Source organism: Gigantopelta aegis, chromosome 3 (genome assembly GCF_016097555.1).
Source record: "Gigantopelta aegis isolate Gae_Host chromosome 3, Gae_host_genome, whole genome shotgun sequence".
Taxonomy (NCBI): domain Eukaryota; kingdom Metazoa; phylum Mollusca; class Gastropoda; order Neomphalida; family Peltospiridae; genus Gigantopelta; species Gigantopelta aegis.
Window position 1 is genome coordinate 30,765,825 of NC_054701.1, and position 26,348 is coordinate 30,792,172.

At 38.5% G+C, this 26,348-nt stretch overlaps 2 protein-coding genes across 2 annotated transcripts; both read left to right on the forward strand.

Moving 5' to 3' along the window:
• Nucleotides 1-2,703: 2,703 nt before the first annotated feature.
• On the forward strand, nucleotides 2,704-10,272 carry LOC121367872 (endo-1,4-beta-xylanase C-like). The gene is made up of 3 exons (XM_041492310.1): nucleotides 2,704-2,831; nucleotides 7,818-8,583; nucleotides 10,147-10,272. Exons 1-2 carry the CDS (start codon nucleotides 2,786-2,788, stop codon nucleotides 8,549-8,551), a joined length of 780 nt encoding a protein of 259 aa, XP_041348244.1. The 5' UTR covers nucleotides 2,704-2,785; the 3' UTR covers nucleotides 8,552-8,583; nucleotides 10,147-10,272.
• Nucleotides 10,273-16,369: 6,097 nt separating this feature from the next.
• Nucleotides 16,370-25,131, forward strand: LOC121367874. The gene is made up of 3 exons (XM_041492313.1): nucleotides 16,370-16,524; nucleotides 22,663-23,148; nucleotides 24,449-25,131. The coding sequence occupies exons 1-3, from the start codon at nucleotides 16,494-16,496 to the stop codon at nucleotides 24,529-24,531; spliced, it is 600 nt and encodes a 199-aa protein (XP_041348247.1). The 5' UTR covers nucleotides 16,370-16,493; the 3' UTR covers nucleotides 24,532-25,131.
• The last annotated feature ends 1,217 nt before the right edge of the window (nucleotides 25,132-26,348 follow it).

Here is a 26,348-nt window from a genome sequence, read left to right on the forward strand (position 1 = left end):
GTGTATTATAACGAAAATTTTAAAACAAAAGAGAATGAGGTTTGAAAGAAACTGGGCTGGAAGGCGGGACACGAGAAAGAAAGAGGAAGGAATGATGTCTCAAACTTCGTAATGAAGTTAAGTACAGTTAGTGTACGTGTATGTGTCACTATACACATCGGTACACGTACACATACAACATAGGAACCGCCACCTCGCTTTAGTTCATTCATCAGTTACATATGAGGGTATTAATTTCAAGCAACATCATGTCAGCTTAATTTACTGTTATAAGTATTTCAAATCGACCAGCGGAAGCAGTAGTAATATATAATCAGTCCATTAAAACTTTCAGAATTATATGGCATTTTGCTTCCACTACCTTCAAATGTCGGAAATTTCGTAAAACTGCCATAACAAAAATCAAGCTATTATATATTTTAATTTGGAACTATTTGACTAAACATGTTGTTTTCATCTTATATTTACCTAGACGTATACAATTTTTTTTTAAACCTAATTTTTATAGAAATAAGAGAGAAGTATGACCAAAGAAAATGGACCAATTTTAAGCGTCGGTAACACAGTGTGACATTTTGACCTCTGGTGACCTAGCTAATCAACTAACCATGTAGAAATTCAGATAAATGATTACCCCATGTTATCACCTTCAATTTGAGTGGTACTATATAATACTACCGTTAAGACTTTTAGAGTTATATGGCATTATGTTTCTCCTACCCTGGGAACCAGTTAACTAAATCTGTTGTTTTCCTCTTCCATGTACACAGAAGTATTCAGAAATAGTTTAAAAGATTTGATAAACCACATTTTACAGAAATGAGAGAGATGTTTGACACAAAAATGGCCCAGATTTTAAGAGCCGGTTCAAAATGGTGACCTTTTGACCTCTGCTGACCTAATTAAAATATTTATATTGGCAGAAATTTTATAAATATGTAGTAGATACTAGTAGCATTAATATGTTATTCTATCTTGTATATTGACTGAACTACATAATTACAGTTATCCCTACCCCTAATTCCTTCATGGCACAGATTGCAACACTGTTATTAAAAATATCAAATGTTTTAAAAATCGGAATAAATTTGGCAACTAAGAAACCCCATTTCACAAACTACATATATCAGGGTATTCAAAAATACCCTCAGACCTTTTGGGTTAAATACACCCTCCCCCCCCCCCCCCCCCCCCCCCCACACACACACACTCTTGGATTAATATGTCAAAATTACCAAATGTCTGACATCCAATAGCCGATGATTAATAAATCAATGTACTCTAGTGGTGAATTTTAACAAAACAAACTTCGTTATCATCAACTATACTGCTTTCTATATCCTCCCTCTGGACAATGAGAAATGTTGTACAAGTAACCTTTTCAAAAGTATTGCTTAATGAGTCAAAACTGTAACCTTTTACACTTCTTTGTTTTAAATACCAACCATGCTAGATGATGTGTAGCCCTCTGAGTTGATCTGAGACCTGAATACACCATGAAGACTATATCTGAAGCTGAAATCAATTCAAAGGTAATAGTTTGTGCAGGTGTAAGGTTGTGTATTTGCATTATAAAAAAATAATGAATAATGAAATAAAAGAAAAACTGAAAACCCCCACAAACAACCCAGTCCCCTAATGTCAGAAAATGACTGACGAGAAACAAAGAATCTAATTTCATTAGCATTAAAGGTGCAGACCCTAGTTTTAAGCCGTAAAAAAGGGACACTAAGTTTAGTTAATTTACAAACCTATAACTCATTTGGATAAAGTTACAATAGAGTGAAAGAAGGGTATGTGACGTTAAAAGGGGAAATATCATTAAAAATAGACTAGAACTCGAATCAATAAACCGCTACTTCTCAGATGCACGTGCGTTTTTTAAAATATAAAAAATGCAATTTTGTGGTATTAGAAACACCAGGGTGACCAGCAACACTTTGGTCGTACGGAAATGAATAATCTAAGCAATAAAATACAAGTAATGTTTGATTTTAGTGATCACAAACGGCTCCAATAGTGTCCCTTTAAGATTTGTGATTCGTTTGTGTTAGATCCATAAATACCAAGGGCCAGTTGTTCAAACATTAATTAGCTTAACCAACGATTAACGAAACTTTTCAAAACCAAGGACTGAATACAGACAAATTAAATAATAACTTGATTTAGAACAAGAGTTATCCATACATCTTTCCAACAAGTTTATTTTGCATTTGTGAAACAGTAATTAAAAGGAGTGCTGCTACTTTACAATCATTTAATATGTTAAACACTGTACATAAGTGAGAGAAAAAAAATATATCTCACATTAATGGAACAGAAATAATGAACATAGATACATATAAACATAGTTTATAGTTTTATGGGGTTAACAGAGAAGCTAGAAATAATAGAAATAAAGAGAAGGAAGGAGAGAAAGAAAGAAGAAAGAAAGATTGAAGGAAAGAAAAAGTAAATTAATTTTAAAAATAAATTTCAAAGTAGAAAAGGAAAACATTAATTAGACTAACATATATGTAAGATTAATTTAACTATGCTTTGACCAACTGGGGCCAGATATTTACCCGTGATCATTGCTCTTGTTACAACAGAAATAACTGTTTGATAACAAGTGGTGCTCTATTGCAGTGTTAAAAGGTTACGTGATATCAACGCCATTGTGTAGTGGAAAACTGGGTTATCCTCCCCTAGCCCGTCAATTAAAGACAATCACGTTTAAGTAAACATGGAATGGTATATATATATATATACAAGAGGTTTATGCAGTACTTCATAACAACACCCAATGGCTTGTTTCCAAATAACTTTAATCTGTGGACTGGCATTATTACGTGAGTATTCATTGTTGTGGTTATAAATCAGCGTTTTTGTTTTGCTTTTTTCTCTCTACGGAATTACTGTCAGAAAAAATGCTGTATAAATGCCAGATATCAAACAAACATCAAACATATCATAAGTTGGTGCGGGGTCGTCATAGGAGTTCTGTACCCCGCAACACCTTTTGAAGTAACTTTTTAATGACTTTCTTTTAAATTCATTTTCCACAATATACGACACAAAATGACACTGAAAAAGCGTCTCTGGTCTACTATATTAAAAAAAAAACCCCGTGGTATGTGCTATCCTGTCTGTGGGATGGTGCATATAAAAGACTCCTTGCTACTAATGGAAATATATATATAGCGGGTTTCCTCTCTAAGACTATATGTCAGAATTACCAAATGTTTAACATCCAATAGAAGAAGGAAATGTTTTATTTAACGACGCACTCAACACATTTTATTTACGGTTATATGGCGTTAGACATATGGTTAAGGACCACACAGATATTGAAGGAAGAAACCCGCTGCCGCCACGTCATGGGCTACTCTGTTCGATTGGCAGCAAGGGATTTTTTATATGCACCATCCCATAGACAGGATAGCACATACCACGGCCTTTGGTGTATCAGTCGTGGTGCACTGGCTGGAGCGAGAACATCCAATAGCCGATGATTAATAAATCAATGTGCTCTAATGGTGTTGTTAAACAAAACAAACTTAGTTGCTAGTGAGAAAGAGGTCGATATAGTGGCCATACACCCACCCTTTTAGCGTTTAAAATTCACTCTGGGTGGGAGTCGGTGCCGAGATGCGAACCCATTACCTTCCAGCCTTAAGAGAGATGGCTCAACCATTATACCACTAAGGCTAGTAAGGCATAGTGTACATGGAATGACAGAAACTGAATTTGAAAACAATATGGCAATCACGGCTGTTGTGAGATAAAGCAAACGTCACATTGTTTTGCTAAAGCATTGCGTATTAAATGGCTAACAATACGTTAGTGTCTTTAAATTTTATATTCTATATATATTTAAGAGATAAACATACTCTGATTTCATTTTCGAGGTAGGTTATCGTGGATTTAACACCGTTAAATGTCATTTACAACCGAACGCGTTACCAATGGCAAAGGTGCCCTCTTGTTCGGCTGACATGTTTGTAAATACCGCCTTGTAAAGCGAGTAAAGAGGCCTAATTAAATATTAAGTGGTTCTCTATGATTAATCACCTAGGAGTTAAAGTAAGTGGCCAGTCAGAATCGAGTATTTTCCAAAGTCATGATAGAATTTATATTATACTATATTTTAATGTTGAAACGTTTTGTTTAACTGAGTTAGCAATTGAATATAGTGACATAAAATTAAAGACGCAGATTAGTTTCAGCCTGTCAAAAAGAATACTAATTTTAGTTAGTCTACAAACCTGCAACACACATTTGGATACGGTTATAACAGAGAGAAGCTAAAGTCTGTGATGTTTTGACGTGGAAATACCGTCCAAAAATAGACCAGACCGTGTCTCGATAACCATTACTTCTCAGACGAACGTGCGTTTTTAGAATTATGAAAAATGCATTTTGGGGTATTACAAAAACCTGGATGACCAGAACCACTTCAGGTGTACGAAAATTAATATTAAGTACTTTTAATTTAAAATGACCAAAAACGGCTTTAATAGTGAAAAATGCGTCGTAGATTAGGGTCTGTCACTTTAAAATGTCAGTGTTCCCTAACTTATTTTGTTTTGTACTACATACAAACTTGAATATAGTTGGAATTAAAACTTTTGTCATTTGTAATGGGTCTTTTACTATATTTCCCGGACTATCGCTGAGAACATCAGTTATCACTTGTGATAATACACTTGTATTATCGATTTAAAGACACACGACTGGTCTTTACAGCCAACCAGGACCCGAATAATATAGCGTAGCGCCCATGAGTGTTTCATCGACTGGTACTAAACAAACACCTAGAAATAAACAGAACCCGAACGCCCGTTCTACAGCCAATGAAAAAAAAGGACGATCATTAGTTCTATGACGTTTAGGCCCAAAACACACGAAAGCTGGGCCTGGGTTTGGCGAGTGTGGCAAAGTCACTATGTCTGGTGTATTTTGACGTGTTGGTCTCTAACTGTCATTAGTTTTCAATATACAGGTATATTAACTGCGTTCATATCTTTAAAAATACTTTCTTCTATAAACACCAACAATAACTATGAGAATCCTACTTTTATTCAGACCAAAAATTAAAATACGGCTTGCACAGGCTGCAGCTGCCAGTCTGGCAGTGTAAAAATATAGTAGAAGTTCTATGTCGTCTGTTGCCAGATCTGTAGTTCGCGCCTGAACAGACGCGGTGTTTTTTGTCACATTCGATTCAGTGCGTTTCATTTTTGACTGGTGCCACGTCGGAAATATAGAGATGTCACTAACAGACTGAAGAATGTTGTTAGCGAATACAACCAGCCAGTGTTGGACTACTTACGAGGCATTGCACACAACCTGGAAATGTAGACTGTTGAATGTGTTCATGTGTTTGTTTTCAATGTTTCACATAAAATATTATAAAATAATAATGTTATTTATTTATACCACTAATGACTGGGGGGATACCAGTGGGGAAAAGACATGGGGCAAATGACCGGGGGGAAATGACTGGGAGGTAGGGGGGTGGGGGAAATGCCCTGCTACCTTGATGGTATGCTCCCCCGTAAAATTTTGAAAACTGGATGTCCTAAAATGCTTCTTTTTTTTTTGCATTCTACAAGTAAAATTAATCTCTGCCTTAAGATTTATTACGAATAATATTTTTGATTCAGAATTATTGGGGGGGGGGGGGGGGGGCACCATGCTCCGCCGTTACTGAGTTGAGTAGAAACTGAGTACTCTGTGACGCATACGTTAGCTTCAACCGCAAGAGCCGTTAATCGGTTTTAGTTGGAAGAGCGTTGTTGTTTTCTTTGTCAGAATATACAAGTAATAGATTACTACATTCATGGCCGTTAGTAGCCCGAGTACTCTGACTGTTGAGGGCTATACGGACATTTGGACAGATATTCAGCCCTGGATAGCTGTCCAAATGTCCATATAGCCCTCAACAGTCAGAGTACTCGGGCTAGGCCGTTAGATATCAGTTATCCTACAACTAGTTGTTAATAAACGTATCCAACTCGCTCTCGCTCGTTAGATACGTGAAACAATTCATAAGATAAATGATATTCCAGTTCTAACGGCCAGTCATATCGTATGTCTCCATTTATTATCAAAGTGCCCCCATCCTTTTCCCGGCGAACGTGTGTACACATCCGGGCTGCGTTCAACCACACCGAGCAGGAAAAACGTCCGCTAGACTGGTTTAGGCGCCTCACGTTAAACCAAATGTCCACGTCGGGAACCAATAAAATATTTTTAAAATATGAGCGAAACGTTCGCTGGCTGAACGTAGGGCTGTTGTATGATGACGATGATTATCATAGAGCTTGGTGCTGATGCATAGCTTCTGTACTCTGACTTCAGTGGACTTGGTTTGAGTTTGGAGTTTTCCTTCTCCTAGGAGAGTTTCTTTACTAGGATTCTGAGCCTCTCCAGCCCAGTTTTGATTTTGGAGTTTGCTTCTCCTAGACAGTTGTCTTTCTTGACTCACGTCCTCTGTCTGTCCGATCCATAGTGGCCTAGTCTCTGCCCTTTGACAAGTCCAGCTTGGGTGACCCTACCAGGAGCTGATGCTCCAGCCTGCATAGCTTTCCGAGTCATTGAAACATGCAAGCTACCTCACCACGTCAAGGAATGGACCATGAGATAGTTGTTGTATGTATTAATGTAATCAACAGAACGATCGTGTACACATGTTCGCCGGAAAAAAAGGGGGGGGGGGGGCATAAATACTATGTGTAATGTTAGAATATGTTGGCCAAACGTTTTACAATGTTTTTGCAATGATTTATGCTGCACGACAGGACAAGAAATGTAAAAAGGGCAATAAGTTAGTTATCTCCCTTGACATGTCTTTTTTTTCTTCTTTCTATTTTTTTTTTTTTTTGGTGGCGGGGTCATCATCCATTTATTGGAGTCTCGTTGGCCTTGTTGGAATTCGTTTGTTGATTTGTTTGAAGGCATAAAGGCCAATAGACTCAGCTGTTAAAGGGTAAAATAATGGACCGACCTGTTATCCAGTTTTAGTCCGAATCGGACCAAGAAAATTGGTATTTTTTAAATGTAGATATTGGGTTACTCAAGTTTGCCTAAATTAACTGCAATATAGATTCGAGCTTGTCGCTGAAAATTTACTAGAATGACAAGCCACATTAAAAAAACAAAAAACAATTCATGTTAATTAGGGTATATTATGACGCCACAAGTCCTAGGCTAAAGTCAAGATCAAAGAGTACAAATGATGGCCAACTGCCACCGTAAAGTTTAGTTGTTTTGTCGTCTGGTACTTAAAATAACGCGTAAAAATAACAATCAAATAAAGTTGTATATACCACAACAAATGTACATGTACGTACAATGGAATATCGCATGGCTGATATATCAAAAGTCGTAGTATGTACTGTCATGTATATGGGACTGTGCATATTTGATAGAAGTACATGTACAAGTAATCTCGTTGGGAACATAGAGTTTCTTTTCTCTCGCTATCTATATCAAATGACTCAAAGTTTGTTTTGTTTAACGACACCACTAGAGCACATTGATTTATTAGTCATCGGCAGCTGGATGTCAAACATTTCATAATTTTGACATTTAGTCTTAGAGAGGAAGCCCGCTACATTTTTCCATTAGTAGCAAATGATATTTTATATGCACCATCCCACAGACATGATAGTACATACCACAGCCTTTAATATACCAGTAGTGGTGCACTAGCTACGACGAAAAGTAGTCCATTGAGCCCACCGATGGGGATCAAATGACGCAAAGATGCGGCCGGTAAGGGCGGTTAAATGTTTTCGCTATTTTCACTCTTTGTTTTCTTTTGTTCACAGTTGGGATTGTATTTTCCACGTCAGCACAAGACCCCCAACAAGAGCGTGTTACTGTAACAAACACTCGCCCCAACACCACAACAACAGGACAATATCCTTACTACGGGCCACCGTGTCGTTGGGGAAGATGCTGGCATCATAGAGGATGGGGTCCTCCGTGGGCGTCGCATAGGCGAGGATGGGGACCACCTTGGGCATGGAATCGGGGCCAAAACCAAGGATCCAGTCAGAATGACGGATCGCAAACACCAGAGGGATCACCTCAAGGAAGAAGATGGGGTCCTCCTTGGGCGTGGCAAGGACGAAGATGGGGACCACCTTGGGCTTGGAATCAGGACCGATGGGGACAGAACGACGGATCCAGTCAGAATGAGGGATCACAATTACCTCAAGGATCAGACCTGGGTCCAGAATGGGGACCACCTCAAAGGTGGGGACCACCCGAAGGATGGGGTCAGGGCGTGGAATTGAGCAACCCAGAGGAATCCAACCAGAGTGCAGGGTGGGGTCCACGTCCCTGGGGCTGGGGTCGTGGAAGAGGAATTGGCCCCGGCTGGGGTTGGAGACATCCCGGCTGGAGATGGGGTCATGAATGGAAATGGGTTCCAGGGCAGGGATGGAGTCATGTCGGGGCCCCGACGCCAACTGATAGTCCAGCAAATAGTGACCCGACCACACCAATGTACAACAACCAACTGAATTCGTTGGAGGGAGGATTTGAAAGGCAGCAGTGAAAAACAAGACTAAATTCTGAACAACGTGAGAGGTACGTTTACTATAGTCAGATGTGAAGCTACGCGTTTCGTACTTAAGGTATCTTGCTAATGGGCAGCGGGATGTGATTAATTGGAAGGGTTATTCCTTGGTGGTGGTGGTGGTGGTGGTGATGGGGGAGGGGGGGGGGTGTTGCGAGATTTAGCTCAATCGATTGAGTGATGGCTTGAGGTGCTTTCATCGCAGGATCGAACCACCTTGGTGGATCCATTTTAATTATTATTTTTTTCTCGTTTCAGCTAGTGCACCACAACTGGTCAAAGGCCGTGGTATGTGTTTTCCTGTCAGTGGGAAAATGCATATAAAAGATCCCTTGCTGCATTAAGAAAAATGTAGCGGGTTTCCTCTGATGAAGAAGTTTGTTTTGTTTAACAACACCACTAGAGCACATTGATTTATTAATCCTCGGCTATTGGATGTCAAACATTTGGTAATTTTTACATATAGACTTAGAGAGGAAACCTGCTACATTTTTCCATTAGTAGCAAGGGATCTTTTGTATGCACCATCCCACAGACAGGATAGCACATACCACTGGCTGGAACGAACGCTTTACCACTGGGCTGCGTCCCGCCCTCTCTTCTGACGACTACGAGTCAGAATTACCAAATGTCTGACATCTATTAACCAGTGATTAATTAATCAGTGTGGTCCAGTGGTGTCCTTAAACAAAACAAACTTTATTCCTTTGAGTCAAGTTGACAGCCTGATTGAACTTTCCCATTGGCGGATCCATAGGTGGGGTATGTGTGTCAACCCCGCCTGTTTGAATTGCCATTTTTAAAGACTTTACTTCTCTCTCTCTTTTTTTTTTTTTTTAATTCATCATCTAAATTGCCCTAAAAACGCGTCTCTGGGCATATTTATATCATATATTTCCGGGGAGCATCCTTTACAGATCTTGTTCCCTTTGCGAGCTCGGATAATTTGCCTTCGGCAAACTTAAACTTTCCCTTTTAGAATTGTGTGACTCCTCCCCTTCAAAATTCAGTATCCTCCCTTGCTTCCAGTGGACCTAAGAACAAAACAAAACGAAAACATCTTTAGAATATCCAAAAACATATGTTTTTAAGACAAAATTAGGTTTTTTTGAGCACATGGATTTGTTAATCATCGGCTATTGGATATGAAACATTTAGTAATTTTTATATATAGTCTTAGATAGGAAACCCGCTACATTTATTTCATTGGTAGCAAGGAATCTTTTATATGCGCTATCCCACACAGGATAACACATACCACGGCATTTCATATACCAGTCGTGGTGCACTGTCTGGAACGAGAAATAGCCCAAAGGGCCACGTTCGGCCCCTGTAAGACAAAGAGTTTAGTGGATGTTCAACTAGATCGTGACATAATTCCAACAACAAATTCTACATGCATGCTTAGCCTACTTTATAGAGCATTTAATGCTCGAAACTTGGTTATTTAAGTTTCAGTTATATTCTTTCAGTCATTTTCATTCAGTTATATTATTTCAGTTATATATTCTATTGATGTTATTGTTTCAATTATATTGTTTCAGTGTTATATTATTTTTGTTTATTTATTTCAGAATATGGTCTTTTGGAAATTTGTCAACTGGGTTGCAATAATGGACGAGTCGTTTTCCTAAAAAAAATAATTACTAATTTTTGACATTTTCATCCAACTTTACAAAATAAATATATACAATCTTGAATATTTTAAGGTTTTGTTTTTTTATGAAACGCACCGGCCTCGGTGGTGTCGTGGTTAGGCCATCGGTCTACAGGCTGGTAGGTACTGGGCTCGGATCCCAGTCAAGGCATGGGATTTTTAATCTAGATACCGACTCCAAACCCTGAGTGAGTGCTCCGCAAGTCTCATTGGGTAGGTGTAAACCACTTGCACCAACCAGTGATCCATAACTGGTTCAACAAAGGCCATGGTTTGTGCTATCCTGCCTGTGGGAAGCGCAATTAAAAGATCCCTTGCTGTCGTAAAAGAGTAGCCTATGTGGCGACAGTGGGTTTCCTCTAAAAAAACAATGTTATAATGACCATATGTTTGACGTCCAATAGCCGATGATAAGATAAAAAATCAATGTACTCTAGTGGCGTCGTTAAATAAAACAAACTTTACTTTACTTTTATATGAAACGCAAGAACAATTATTGACGGATAACACGTAACATAACCTATACACAGATAGAAGACTGAGGTTCATATGCCAGGATCACCATTAGTGGTGTATCAATACATCGAACTATCGATATATTGCGATAGTCAGTGTCTCGATAGCAATGCATTGGTAGTTAATTCAACTATCGAATTGTTTGCGATAGTTTCGATATTGTGCATTGTAAAATCCTTTGATCTTGTGGAGTAAGAAATAATCAAAGATATTCATCGTTATCCATCATTGCAAAGAAGTACCTCTGCGTGCCTGCTACGTCGGTTCCCCAAGATATTATTTTCAACAGCCGGCGATATTGTCAATATACAGCAATTAAAGTCAAAACACATTTTTCTACACATTCAAATTATATTTTTTGTAGAAACATTCGAAATCATAAATAAATAGTCTAATAATAAGTTGATGTTTCTGCAAAAACATTGGATACTACAGAAAATAAAGCATAACAACAACAATGTTTATATTATAAATTTATTAAATATCATTTCACTACCTTGTGACATTATTACAAATAACTAAGTACAAACACAAACATACACACAAACACAAACATACGTACAGACGCACGTACACTAAGACAAACACACACACATCCATACATCCATCCATATATATATATATATATATATATATATATATATATATATATATATATATATATTAGAAGATTGAAGTAAATAATTTTGCGAAATATCTATTTATATTAGTTAACGATTTAACAATTCACAACACTATTGCAATACTATTGTAATAGTAATATCACTATTGCAATACTATCACAATAGTAGTTTAACTATCGCAATATTATTGTAATAGTAAAACTGACCGCAATAGTCACCCCTAATCATCATCTATAGTCCGTCTCATCCTTTTATAAAAATGTGTTTTGTAAATAATTTCAGTTTGATTTGACGTAAGAAGAAAAGTAAAAGTGTTTTGAAAATAACAAAAAGTGACCATTTTTGTGTGCAATAATTTTTTTAAATGTGACATTTAAAATGGGCACATACAGGACTAAAAATACAATTTTTAAAAATAATATATCGGGTGAGCCACCAACCACCCCCCCCCCCCCAAAAAAAAAAAACAACAACCCCAAAACCCCCCACACTAAACCCCCCCCCCCCAACAACAACAAACAACAAAACAACAACGACCGTTAACGCTACTACATATGAAATTATTCTAAAAGTATGGGACTATAACTTTGATATTTCACATCTATTAGTGTATAGATATTTATTATACAATTCCATATCCATATTGGGTTATCGTTTGTTTGTTTTTTCTCGGCCACCCGAAATATGGCAGTCTTCATCTGAAACAGCAAGATGACCAACATAATATACTCTTCAAAAAAAAGAAACGCAAAAGGGTACAAATGGGTTATAACTCCGATTTTATGTTTCCTACCGGTTCATGCTTTGTGAATATAAGGTCATTGCATGTCCCAAACACATTCCCACGGTTACATTCGATAAAACGCAGCTACTGTACAATAAAGTTCCAAAATGTGAATATTCGCAAAAACGCAGCCACGTGCAAACCATGTCACCACTGCACGTGCGTTGTCTGCACGTGCAACATGAACACCGACAGTATAAAAGTGCAGGGTGTTCGCTTGCCTGGCCTCTGTATCTGGCCGACAGTTGACAATCCAGGACATGCCACGTCTCAGTGAACCGCAGAGAAACAATGCCATCGGCCGACTAGACGCAGGCGAATCCAGAACGGCCGTTGCCAGGGCATTCCATGTGTCCCCAAGCACCATCTCCAGACTGTGGGACCGTTACCAGCAACATGGATCAACACGTGACCTCCCTAGATCCGGTCGACCACGGGTCACTACCCCCGGGCAGGACCGCTACATCCGGGTACGCCACCTTCGGGAACGATTGACTACTGCCACCTCCACAGCCGCAGCAATACCAGGTTTGCGCAGGATATCCGACCAGACCGTACGGAACCGCCTACGTGAGGTAGGAATTCGTGCCAGACGTCCAGTTCGAGGTGTCATCTTAACACCACAACATCGTCGACTCCGACTGCAGTGGTGCCAGATTCATCGACAATGGCCTCAACTGCGATGGAGACAGGTGTGGTTCAGTGACGAGTCCCGATTTCTGCTCCGACGTCATGATGGAAGATGTCGCGTGTATAGGCGTCGTGGTGAACGTTATGCGGCAAACTGCGTGCAGGAAGTGGACAGATTCGGCGGGGGTAGTGTCATGGTGTGGGCAGCCATCTCACACACTGGCAGAACTGACCTGGTCCACGTGCAGGGCAACCTGAATGCACAGGGCTACATTGACCAGATCCTCCGGCCACACATCGTTCCAGTTATGGCCAACGCCAACGCAGTGTTCCAACATGACAACGCCAGGCCTCACACAGCACGTCTCACAACGGCTTTTCTACAGAACAACAACATTAATGTCCTTCCTTGGCCATCGATATCACCGGATTTGAACCCAAATGAGCATCTATGGGACGAGTTGGACCGACGCCTCCGACAGCGACAACCACAGCCCCAGACCCTGCCCGAGCTGGCAGCAGCCTTGCAGGCCGAGTGGGCCACCATCCCCCGGGACGTCATCCGTACTCTGGTTGTTTCAATGGGCAGGCGGTGCCAGGCAGTTGTCAACACACGCGGAGGCCACACCCGGTATTGACTCCAGATGACCTTGACCTTGGTGGTGTGTCCTATTACTTACTCACAATGGACTAGAGTGAATTGTGAACAATCCTGCAACATTTGGTAATTATCGGACTCACCATTCAATAATTAAATCAATTCTCCAAATGTTACGACAATGTGGTTTTGCGTTTCTTCTTTTGAAGAGTATATTAAAGCGGAGACGTAGCCCAGTGGTAGAGCGCTCGCCTGATGCGCTGTCTGTCTGGGATCGATCCCAGTCGGTGGACCTATTGGGCTATTTCTCGTTCCAGCCAGTGCACCACGACTGGCATATCAAAAGCCATGGTATGCGCTATCCTGCGCTACAAGGATGAATATCTGTCCAAATGTCCGTCTAGCCCTCTACAGTTAGAGTACTCGGGCTAATGGGATGGTGCTTATAAAAGATCCCTTGCTATTAATGGGTTTCCTCTCTAAGACTATGTCAAAATTATCAAATGTTTTACATCCAATAGCGGATGATTAATAAATCTAGTGGTGTCATTAAAGTGTGTTTTGTTTAACGACACCACTAGAGCACACCGAGTCCAAGAAAGGATATTCACACAATGTATTTCTCTTCGTCCTAGTATTTAACAACGTAATTTTCTTTTTAATTCAAACGATATGGGGTTTTTGTACACACATTTTGGGGGAAGTAAAATATAGTTTCGGGATACTATGTACAAAATTAAGACGACCAGAAATACCTTGTTTATACGTGCAGATACTGACATTCTAAGCAACAAACTGTATTTAATGTGCAGAGGCGGATCCAGGGGGGTGACCATGGGGACGCGTCCCCACACCAAATTTTTCAAGTGACCTCAAAATGTTCAAGTGACCTTTTTGTTTATATAAAAATTGATTTTCACGTAAGCATTTTTAGCTGCATGTGTTTAGCTGTTGTGCATGTATGTGCAAGCTTCCAGATGTGTGTCTGTGTTACTGAGTCTCAATGGGGTTCACCACATTGTCTAATGCGAGTAATGAGCGCCTTAAAGTTACGTGATCAAAGTTGCATAATGATAGCCTAATAGTTTTTGCTTTGAAATGGTATTGATTTTCAAAATTACTAATGAACAATAGGCTCTGTGATTTTCATGTATATCTGCTCTACCTAGACAGCTGTCTCTACAGTGCCCTTTACAGCTATAGTTTACAAATGCCCCTTTGTATCGTTTTTTTTTTTTTTTTTTTAACGTATAATTGCCCTACCCAGATAGAGTCGTCCTTAAAATAGTTCCAGTTAAAGTTATAATTTACAAACGCCCCTTTGTATCGTTTTTTTTAATTTAATTTTTTTTTTTATAACTGCCTTTCCTAGACCGAGCCATCCCTAGACTAATGCCTTTTAAAGTTTTAATTTACAAGTGCTTACAAGTGCCCCTTTTTATCGGGTTTTTGTTTTGTTTTGTTTTTGTTGTTTGTTTGTTTGTTGTTGTTGTTTTTTGTAGGCTATATCTGCCCTTCCTAGACAGATCCGCCCCTGGAATAGTGCCTTTTACAAAACGTTATCAAAGTCAAATTACAAAGAAATATATGATAGTCATACTTATATACGAAGCAAAGTTGATTCAATGGCTTTTTTCTAAAATTCACGATTTAGTGATTGAGATCTTAGAATAATAATTAATAATAATTAATAATAATTAATAATAATTTTTGGATTATAAAAATCCAAAAGAGGAAGTGATCACTGTCTGAAAATGGGTAATTTTACTATCAAGATGCCAAGGGGAAAAACACATTCTTGGGTTATAATACTATGCAAAATAATGCTTAAAATAGTTTTAAAATTATTGTTTAAAAATAACTAATTTTGCGATTCAGATGCCAAGAAAAGGCGTTTAAAACCATCCGTTTTTAAAATATCCCCGGGGGAGCATACCCCCGGACCCCATATATATCTCGTGCCATTCTCAACAACGACCCTGATTATTAGTCAACCCCACTTTAAAAAAATGCTCACACGAGCCTCAAAGCTCATACAGAAAACCGCAGCTCGTACACTGTGATGAATACACAAACGCATTCATATTAACTGCAAATATCAAAACTTTTATTAAGATGCCCTTTTAACGAGCCAATGTGTCCCTTTTTGTTTGCCCCCCCCCCCCCCCCCCCCAAAATAAAAAAAAATAAAATAAAATATTCCTGAATCCGCCCATGATGATTAATTATGCTTGTCAAAAGGATTCCGTTAGTCGAACACATATCACAATTGAAGCCAACCAGAAGAGTTTCTTTAACTAAATGTTTTCAGCTCAAAAGTGCTACATTAATGTATGTAGTATTCAAAGGGATTCATATATTAAAATAGAGGCGGATCTAAATTTTGTGAGTTATAATTTATTATATATTAATTTATTTATTTTTTTCGATCCCTCTCCAAAGCTCCCCAAAAGTTCCCTTGGCATTCCGCCTCATGCCATTGCCCCCCCCCCCCCCCCCCCGAATGGATTTTCTGGATCCGCCACTGTAAAGTGTAGCTGTGCTTTGCAGTTTGTTTTATTTTGTATATAGTCTTCGAGAGCATATATACCAAGAGTGGTGGTTCATAAAATAAGTTTTTTTCTTATTTAAAAGTGCAAATTTAGAGCTCCTATTCTAGGAGATATTACTATTTAACCATTGAAAGTATCTTCAAAATATTGTAGAAAAACTATGAAAAAAAAAGATATTACTACTAAACCATTGAAAATATGTTCAAAACATTTTAGATACATTATGAAAAATATATCACTTCTTCCAGTAATATCACACAAAATTAGGTTTTGTTAAATTCATGTTTTTGTTTACGCTATGTGGCATTTTTATACACCAACTCTGTAGGATTGGACTTTACCACTAAACTATAGACACGGGTCTACCCTACAGCTGACCTAGGTTCATGGGGTTTTGCTATCCAGGTCAGAGCTTCTTTCTTTCCTTTTTGTTCCCAACAAAATAATAGCCGCGTCGGTGATTCCGTGTCGGGTCGGTTTCTTCAATACAAAGACTCGCAGGTCACATGGCGAAGACAGAAGACCTCCTAGGAATCCGTGGAAGAGGTTCACACATCTGCGATGATGATGATGATGATGTGGTCGCTTATAGGTTAGTCACAACAGTTTCTCAACCTTTTCTTTCTAGCGGCGCACCAAAATATAACTTATAATGTTTCTTTTGGACGTCAGTATAAGTTCTCTTACATTTATAGGCTCAAAATGGAAAGTAAACTATGGTCCTGGGCCCCGTTCCACGAAGCGATCTTAGCCCTAAGATTACCGTAAGCGCATGGCTACCCTATGCACTTAAGTTGATCTTGGGGCTAAGATCGCTTCGTGGAACGGGGCCCTGGCCTGTTGTTATCTTTGTATACCAAATTAAAAGGAGTAATAACATTTTATAACGACTAGAATTATATATTAAATACATTTTCTTGTTTAGAATATCAGTGCCTTCATATTCGATATGTTTCTGATCTTCCTAATATTTTCAATTAGCCCAAAGTACAGTTGGTATCCCAATAATTTCGTGAGTTCGAAATTATTAGGAAATAAAATGAAGTTTGACCGTGTACAAACAGTAGGACGATCAGAAACACGTTTGATATACAACCACTTATATCAGAGCCATACCCTCCGGGGGGGGGGGGGGGGGGGGGCAGGGGAGACAGTTGCCCCCCTGAGAATCTCACTTTTTGTCTTTTACTCCAGAAAATAGCATACACATCTCAGGGTTTAATTTGTATAGTGTTTCATTTGTTTATAAAAAGTAGTGCCCCCCCCCCCCCCCCCAGCATTTTTATCAGTGTACGGCCCTGTTATATTTTATTTAAAAAAAATATTTAATATATAATAACAGTCTCTGTTGGTTGACATCATCGCCGATAAGTGGATAATCCCTTTAATGTTTTTGACTGTTTTTGCTATACGTCTTGAAACGACAGTTTACTATATTGTTTCCACTACAGTCAATTAGTGGATTTGTTTTTAAATAGTTAAGTTATAACGTAACACGTGTTGAGACATGAAAACAAATATTGACGGTAACAAGTATTCTAGTAAAGGAATTGATCATACTTTAAGTTCGGAGATTGGAACAAGCTAGAGGAAATCCAGTACCCACTCAACACCTATACACTAGAACATTTTAGCTGGCCCGCAAATTCCTGGTTTGATGGAGTCTGGAATAGCCTTATATACTAGTAAACTAAATGATGGTATTGTTTGCTTTATTTATTCTATGTTCCAATCTAGCATACTTCTTATGTGCAGGGGCATAGCGTGATCTGGACCTGGGAGGGTGGGGGGGGGGGGGGGGTGGGGGGTCGAATATGAACCAAGTGGAACATTTTTCTATTTTGTTTTTACACCACCAGAAACTCCATATGTATATAACAGTATGTTTTAGTTCTGAAAGCGGACCATTTGCTTCCCCCTCCCCAGCCTACGCCTCTGATGTGGGGGCTTGATCTAGCTCAGTCAATAAAGTGCTCGCCTGAGATGCTTGCGTTCTAGGATCAAACAAGTGCACCACGACTGGTATATCAAAAGCCGTGGCATGTGTTGTCCTTTCTGATAAAAGATCTATTGCTGCTAATGGAAAAAATGTAGCGAGTTTCCTCTATGATTACGAGTCAAAAATTACGAAATGTTTCACATCTAATAGCCGATGATTAATAAATCAATGTACTCTAGTTGTGTCGTAAAACAAACCAAACCTTAACTTTTAAAAAAAAAAAAAAATGTGATAATACATTTTGTCAGTCTTAACGGTATGCTAATTTTAGCAGTGTGCGTTTTGAAATAACTACCCACATTTGATAAAAACAATAATAACCTACTGGAGTGTCTGTCGTCACACAATTTTTCCTTTTACGTTTATATTTCTTTTTCTTTATGTACGAATTTACTCCGAGAATTACTGGAATGGAAAATAGCTCATTCGTTGGGCGATCCCTTGAAATGCGATATATCATAGAATTGACTCACCTTAGTAAACCAATTAGGTTTGTTTAGATGTCCCAACTAGTGTTCCACGGCCGGTATATCTAAGGTGTGTGCCTTTTGCTGGAAACTACATATAAAAATATCTTGTTACTGTTCTGTAGGGGTCGTCTATATGGCAGAAGCGAGTTTTTTCTTATTCTGTAGACCAAATGTTGCAATAACCAGTTTTAGATACCTAAATGTACACCGTTCTTCAAAAATATAGCAATACAAGTTGCATGTTGTATGGCAGCAGTTGACGATATCCGTTGGCAATAAAGAGGCATGGCTGTTGAAATTTAGGCTATAATTGGTCTGTGTTTTGCATTATTAAAATATGTAGAAAATTATAGTAATCCTGGGACGTTTTGACAATGTGACGGTGTGTGGGTGGGTGGGGGGGGGGGGGGGGGAGTGTGGTTAAGCAGACGTGTTTTTTGTCTAACAACTAACTGCAACAATCACCAGAGGTGGACAGAGAACATTTTGGAATCACGGGGAAGTTATTTTGGAATGAGAAAAAGTGAAAGAACGAATGTTATAATGTTAAAACGCATCTGCTATTGGGTGTCGAATAAATTAAATAAAACATATGTGCATATTCACGCTGGGATTTTTGATAAAATAACTAAATAGGTTCCTCCTATCAGTGGACTCACTATTTTTGCATTATACATTTTTAGGATAGTAATTACTATATATATTTGGTACTTAATAGACTGTACTATATACCCTGTACCAACCTCCATTTAAAGTATTTTTTTGCTAATAGTTAAGGTTTGGCTTGATTTTAAAAATTAAAAAAAAAAAAACTATTTTGGAAATAACCAAAATGTTCTGTTGTTTTTCTACGAGTAATTTTTAATATAAAAAACATTGATCAAGATATAAATGAAACAACAATTTTCAACCATAGTAAAGGATGTCTGCTCACGGAGTTTGAAGTTATATTTTCTCGATTTCTTGGATGTCTAACTATTAGAAAGAGATTAATAAATAAATAATCAAATATAGAGTTTAGTCGGATAAACTACATAAGAAAATATAATTTCAAAAGCCATGAGCGGACATTCTTCAGTATTGGGCGAGTATTGCTGTTGCGTTTTTCTAATGGCCAATGTTTTCTTCTTCACAACTTGCGCATAAAGTAGATTTTTAATTTTGTTGTTTCCAAAGCACTTTTCGGTTTTTTTTTTTTAACGTCAAGACAATATTAAAAAAACTGACAGAAACCCCCCAAAAAAACAACAACAAACAAACAAACAAAACAAAACCAAAACAAAACAAAACAAACAAAAAACCACCAACCCCACACAAAAAACCCCACCAAACCAAACAAACAAACCCTCCCACACTTAAAAATGAGGATGGTACGAGGTATAGGTATTGTGTGGTGAGTAACACAAAAAAAAAGAAAAAAAAAAAAAAAGAGAGAAAAAAAGCCATTGCCTAGACACTGTGCTGGGGTTAAACAGTTTCAAGTGTCATAGACTGGTTTTCTTCCAAAGGTACATGCATATAATTAATGGGCATTGCAGTAACGCTTAGTCATTGTAAAAATAGATGTCATGTGATACCGCCTCACGTGAGAATGATCTTGCCAATTCAAGTGAGGCCAGGCGTGCAATTCGGCCATGATGCTAGTACACCGTCACAAAAAAGAACTGAAAAGTCGCTGCCCGTTTCAATTCTATGGCGCATTGTTATACAGCATATCAAGTTGAGAAACGAAGACACATATTTTAATCTTTGTTATTCTGACAATGATTCAAGTCTCTCATCAAGTCTTAAGGCTGTTCCATTATTATGATAATAGAGTGAGGTATTATAAACAAGCATTTTGAGAGTACTGCTATAAGCAATACATATTCCCTATAGCTACCGGGTCCCACACATTTTCGTATCTTCTAAGTGTAAGAGCCATAACTCTGTGAAAAACAGGTAGATCATCATGAAGTCTGTAGCAGTACACCATAGTTTGACACCCAACAGCCGATGTATTTTTCGTGCTGGGGTGTCGTTAAACATCTAATCTAATCTAATCTAATTTAATCTAATCAGTAGCAGTACATATTAAAGCTAGACATAAAGTTTCTTGAGGCATTCCGAAAACAAAATGCAGAAAACAAACTTTTGTATCTCCTAAGTTCAAGGGCCATAACCCTGTCAAAAATGGGTAAATCGCCATGAAAGACAAATTTCTTCTGTAGCAGTACATATTAAAGCTAGACAGACGGACGGACAAAAGGAGGGTGACGAAACCTATTGTCCTCTCCTGGAGGACCGGTAGAAAACTAATTAGACCGAATATTTCTGTCTCTGTAAAGCTTTATTTAACGTTTTATTTAAAAAAAATAATAATTTGTCTATCTTATATATATATATATATATATATATATATATATATATATATATATATATATATACTCGCGGAAAAAAGTTCCTGTGCACCAAATGATTGGATATAGAATATAATTTACTTGAAATCTGGTTATAACAATTTCAGTAACTGAACGTGTAATCACTCCCGTCGATATTCCAGCGGTGTCCTGTCAATTGCAGGAACTATTCATACTTTGTGATCACACGTTGCTTCTGTTTGACGTCATTTTTCTTATCATTGGACTTTAAAACTATTGTATGGATTCTCATCACTCAGAAAAATATTTTTGTTGGTATCTGATCGTCGTCAGTGTGATGCCACGCCTCCCAGAAAATGGACTCCTTCGAACGATGGGTATGATTGAGGTTATAACGGCACAAACGCTGTTGCTAGTAATTTTGGTATTCATTGGTGTTCATCAGAACACTATGCAATATCTGCGGAGATGTTCTCGACAGTTTAGGGGTGCTAGAGATCTTCCATGTTTAAGGAGTCGACACGTGACGCCACGTCAGCAAATCGTCAGTATTAAGCGGGTGCACATATGGAATCATTTGGAAATGATACGTTTAACATCCTAATGCATGTCTAAGCTAAGGCCAATCAGTGGAAGAAATGAACGCAACCGATTAGGTGATAACAAAGTACGACCATGACCGTACATCAGTACGTTGTTCTGTTCCATCATCACCGACGGCTCACCAAACATTGTGTAGACAGTACTTCAGGTTCAGAAGGCAGGAGAGGATCACCATATTTTTAACAGATAAATAGTACATCTATGTAAATCACAATATTTTTAAATTTAAAAGTCCTACTGAAATTTTAATGATGTACAGGAACTTTTTTCCGTAAGTATATATAACTTATGTTCAAAGCCATTGATATAAATATAAAATTGACAAATCATTAAAAAATAAAAATAAAACATGAATTAAAGCTTTACAATAAATCAGTGGTGTTATTGTAGGAATAGGCCTTAAGACAGGTAGGTACGAGGTTCGCACGAATTTTAATGTCTCAATGGGAGACAACTACACCGAACCATTAATGTACCGTCCTGGCCTGTCCCGAAGTGAGTGCTAAATACAGCGTGCTTGAAACTTACTTGGATATAAGCTCGGAAACAAGTGGAAACAACTAAATAACTAACTAAACAGACACACGTGTACGTCACAACATAAACATATAAACGAAACCAGGCAGGATCTAGCCCAGATTGTAGAGCGTTCGCCTGAGGTGCTCGTGTCGTAGGATGATGATTGAACCACCTCAGTGGGCCCATTTTATAATTGTTTGTTTCCCGTCCCAACCAGTGCCCCACGACTGGTATATCAAAGGCCGTGGTAACAAACGTGTATATTAAAGATCCCTTTCTGTTAATGGAAAAATGTAACGGATTACCTTTAAGACTATGTTTTAAAAATTTACCAAAATGTTACAGTCAATGTTTAACCGCTACACCACCAAGGATGTTATTGTCCTTCAAAGTATTGTTGTTTTTCAAATACTGACACGTCATATAACTGTTGTTTGGGTTCTCTTTTCAGCGCTGGGGGCGGGATGTAGCCCAGTGGTAATGCACTGTCCGTCGGGAATAGATTCCAATCCCTGTAGGTGGGCTCATTTGGCTATTTCACGTTCCAGCCATTGCACCACGACTGGTATATCAAAGGCCGTGGTACGTGCTATTCTGTGGGATGGTGCATATAAAAGATACCTTGCTACTCATGGGAAAAATGTAGCGGAGTTTCTCTCTAAGACTAAATCAAAATTACCAAATGTTTGACATCCAATAGCCGATGATTAATAAACTAATGTGCTCTAGTGGTATCGCTAAACAAAAAAAAACCTTTACTTTTTTAAACTCTTTTTCAGCGCTGTGCATATTGGGATATGTTGCATCAAATAATGGCGAAAGCAGACATCACCGCGGTCGATCGGAAACTGACTTCCGGCAGATGATGCACCGCCAGAGACAGGACGGACAGCTGGACGACCGGGCCGTGCGCGAATACTGCGAACAGATGCTGAGGTATCACCAGATTGTGCAGAATATCCGGGACAACCCTTCCGATGCAGGACGTTACCGAGAAGAACTCCGACTACACCACCAGGCAATGCACGGACAAGGATTTGGACGGCGCCAGGAACGGTTCCACCATGGGAGATCCCACCACGGAGGGTCCCGCCATGGAAGATTTCGTGATATGATGGGCCATCGTTTGTCCAGCCATCACGGACATCATAGATCGAGAGGCTTTAGAGGCATGGAACATAACGTCTGCGACCAGTACAGGGGAATGCAGCAATCTGCAGGACAACGTAGAGGATACAGGACGGAAAGGGGGCGTCCTGCGGTTGGTAAGGATTGTACAGAAATGATAATCTGTATATCATTTATTGCCTTTAAAATGCGCCATTCACAGAACAAAATTAAACTTCCTCTAGTCCCCACCCCCACACCATACCCAGCAAAACACCAACATCGAAGAAAAAGAAGACAAAATGTCTGGTCCGACTGGGCTATTTCTCGTCACAGACACTGCATCACGATTGGTATATCAAAGGCCGTTATATGTGCTATCCTGTCTGTTGGATGGTGCTTATAAAATATCCTTTGCTATTAATGGACAAACGTAGTGCATTTCCTCTGAAGACTACGAGTCAAAATTACCAAATATTTGACATCTAATAGAAGATGATTAATAAATCAATGCGCTCTAATGGTGTCGTTAAATAACATACACTTTAACTTTTTTCACGAGTCTGGAGAGACGTCCACTTTGCTACTCTCTTCCACCTCGTCTTATGTGCTCATGGTAATAGTAGAACGATCACATAACAAATATTAGTGGGGGCGGGACGTAGCTCAGTGGTAAATTAAAGCTTTTGCCTGATGCGCGATCGGTCTAGGATCAATCCTCGTCAGTGGGCCCAATTAGCTATTTCTCGTTCCAGTCACTAGTGTAACAAAGGTCTTGGTATGTACTATCCTGTCTGAGGGATACTGCATATAAAATATTCCTTGCTGCTAATCGGAAAAAGTAGCCCATTACGTGCCGGCTACGGATTTTCTCTCTATTTATCTGTGTTGTCCTTAACCATATTTCTTACGCAATGAGACTGTAATTAAAATGTGTTGAGTACATCGTTAAATACAACATTTCCCCCTTTATCTTTCATGGGGCGAGACGTAGCCCAGTGGTAAGCACTCACTTGAAACGCGGTCGGTCTGGGATCGATCCCCGTCGGTGGCCCCATTGGGCTATATCTCGTTCCTGCTAGTGCACTACGACTGGTATATCACAGACAGTGGTTTTTGCAATTCTGTCTGTGGGATGGTGCAAATAAAACATCCCTTGCTACGAATGGAAAAGTATAGCTGGTTTTCTCTCTAAGACTAGATGTGAAAATTACCAAATGTTTGACATCCAACAGCCGATGATTAATAAATCAATGTGCTCTAGTGGTGTCGTTAAACAAAACACACTTTAACTTTATCTTTCATAAATATTACTTGGAAAACAAAACAAAACATGCATCACGCACTACATCTATTTACAAAACATTAAACGATCGACTTAGACTCGGCGTTAAATACTCGAAAGGTATATTATATATTCTGTACGAATTTTAACATCAATATTTTGTCTTGTTTCAGACCAGGACTTCCAGGACGACATAACCTTGAATAACATGGCTAACATGGGCAACAACGCTCGACAAGTCCATAAGAAAAAATAAACTGTCCAAAAATACCATTCTTTGTATACTAGTATTTATACTGTACCATTTTTACTAACCAGTATAATTTGGACACATTTCGATCGCCGTTACATAAGAAGATGATTTATCATTTTGAGTACGTCAAATCTCTAACATCAATTATTTCTGCACATAGCAACAAGGCAAGCAATTAATTTGTGACGTTGTTAAATGGACATGAACTGGAACTGTTTGTGGTGCTATTATATACACTTGTACCTGGAGATGAACACACGATGTGTAAACAGAAACAAATATAATCAATACACTGCAGGTTGCTATTGAGTAATAATAAAAATGTCAAAAACTCAACATTTGATTTTTTTCAAACAATATGTATCTATTATACAATAATTTTAGTGTTCCAAACATCATATAATCACATAGATGTACATTCTTTTATTCACACATACAACAATGAGCCATATCTGTATTCGTAACAATGCATAGAATAAACATCTTTTCTCTTCTCTTTTATTCAGTTTTGTTAAGGTGTTAAAGGGACATTCCTGAGTTTGCTGCACTTTTTAAGATGTTATCGACTAACAGAGACTTTTTAACGATTGTAATTACATCAAATGTATTTTTTCTGCATAAAATATTAGTGGCTGTATATTAAACGTGTTAAATTTCATCTTATTTCTTAAAATATAGTTTTTTCGTACGTACGAAATCATTTGAAGACAAAATCCACTTTGGGCTTCTTACAAATATTAGGACGACCAGAAACACATTGAATATACAGACACTGATATTCTAAACAAGAAAATATATTTAATATGTAAGTTTAATCGTAGAACTATTTTATTAGTCGGAAACATCTTACAATGCAGCAAACTCATGAATGTCCCGTTAAAAATGAGTAATTGTAATGTATAAAATGATCGGCAATCCAAATACACATGTCCGTATTCGTATTAAAAATGTTCTGCTCTGTGCATGAAAGTGAGATACTATTAAAGGTATATTTTAATTTGTATGCATCCTTTTATGCGTGTTCTTTGTATAATAATTATGTACATTAATATTTATATTATTACAGATAAGCCGCGTGCACACTAGCCGTTTTCTTTCATAATTCCTGTAAGGAATGGCGTATGTACTTTTATATTGTATTTTATATTACATTTTATTACTGTGTGCATAAAGTGAGACTCATTTCATTTCATCTTATTTTTGTGCTTATAGCCAATTAAGGTTCAAGCACTCTGTCCTGGCACACACCGCAGCTATCTGGGCTGTCTGTCCAGGACAGTGGGTTAGTTGTTAGTGGTTAGTGAGAGAGAAGAGGGTGTAGTGGCCTTACACTACCCACTGAGTTGTTAAAACTCGCTCTAGGTGGGAGCCGGTACTGGGATGCGAACCCTGTACTTACCATCCTTATATCCGATGGCTTAACCACGACACCACCGAGGCCGGTCAAGTGAGACTCAAATCAAATGTCTTTCTGTCTGTCTGTCTCTCTGTCTTCCTCTCTGTCTGTGTGTCTATATATCTTTTTCTATGTCAAGCATTGCTGTCACAAAACCTGCTGATTCATTAGCTCAACTACTAATCGTGTATTCGTAACTGCGTTTATGAACGACTAAGAACCCGTTTTTGTCACACCGCTATATGCGAGGTAATATGAGATATGATAACGGGGACACGTCCACGAAAATATGCTCGACTCTTCGAACCGTTTAGGAACACGTTCCATGCACCAGACCAGTGATTACAATACACGGTATAATTAGAACACACGATATAAGTACGTGTTACGCTATAATCCGTTTTCGTCAAAAGGGAATCGATAG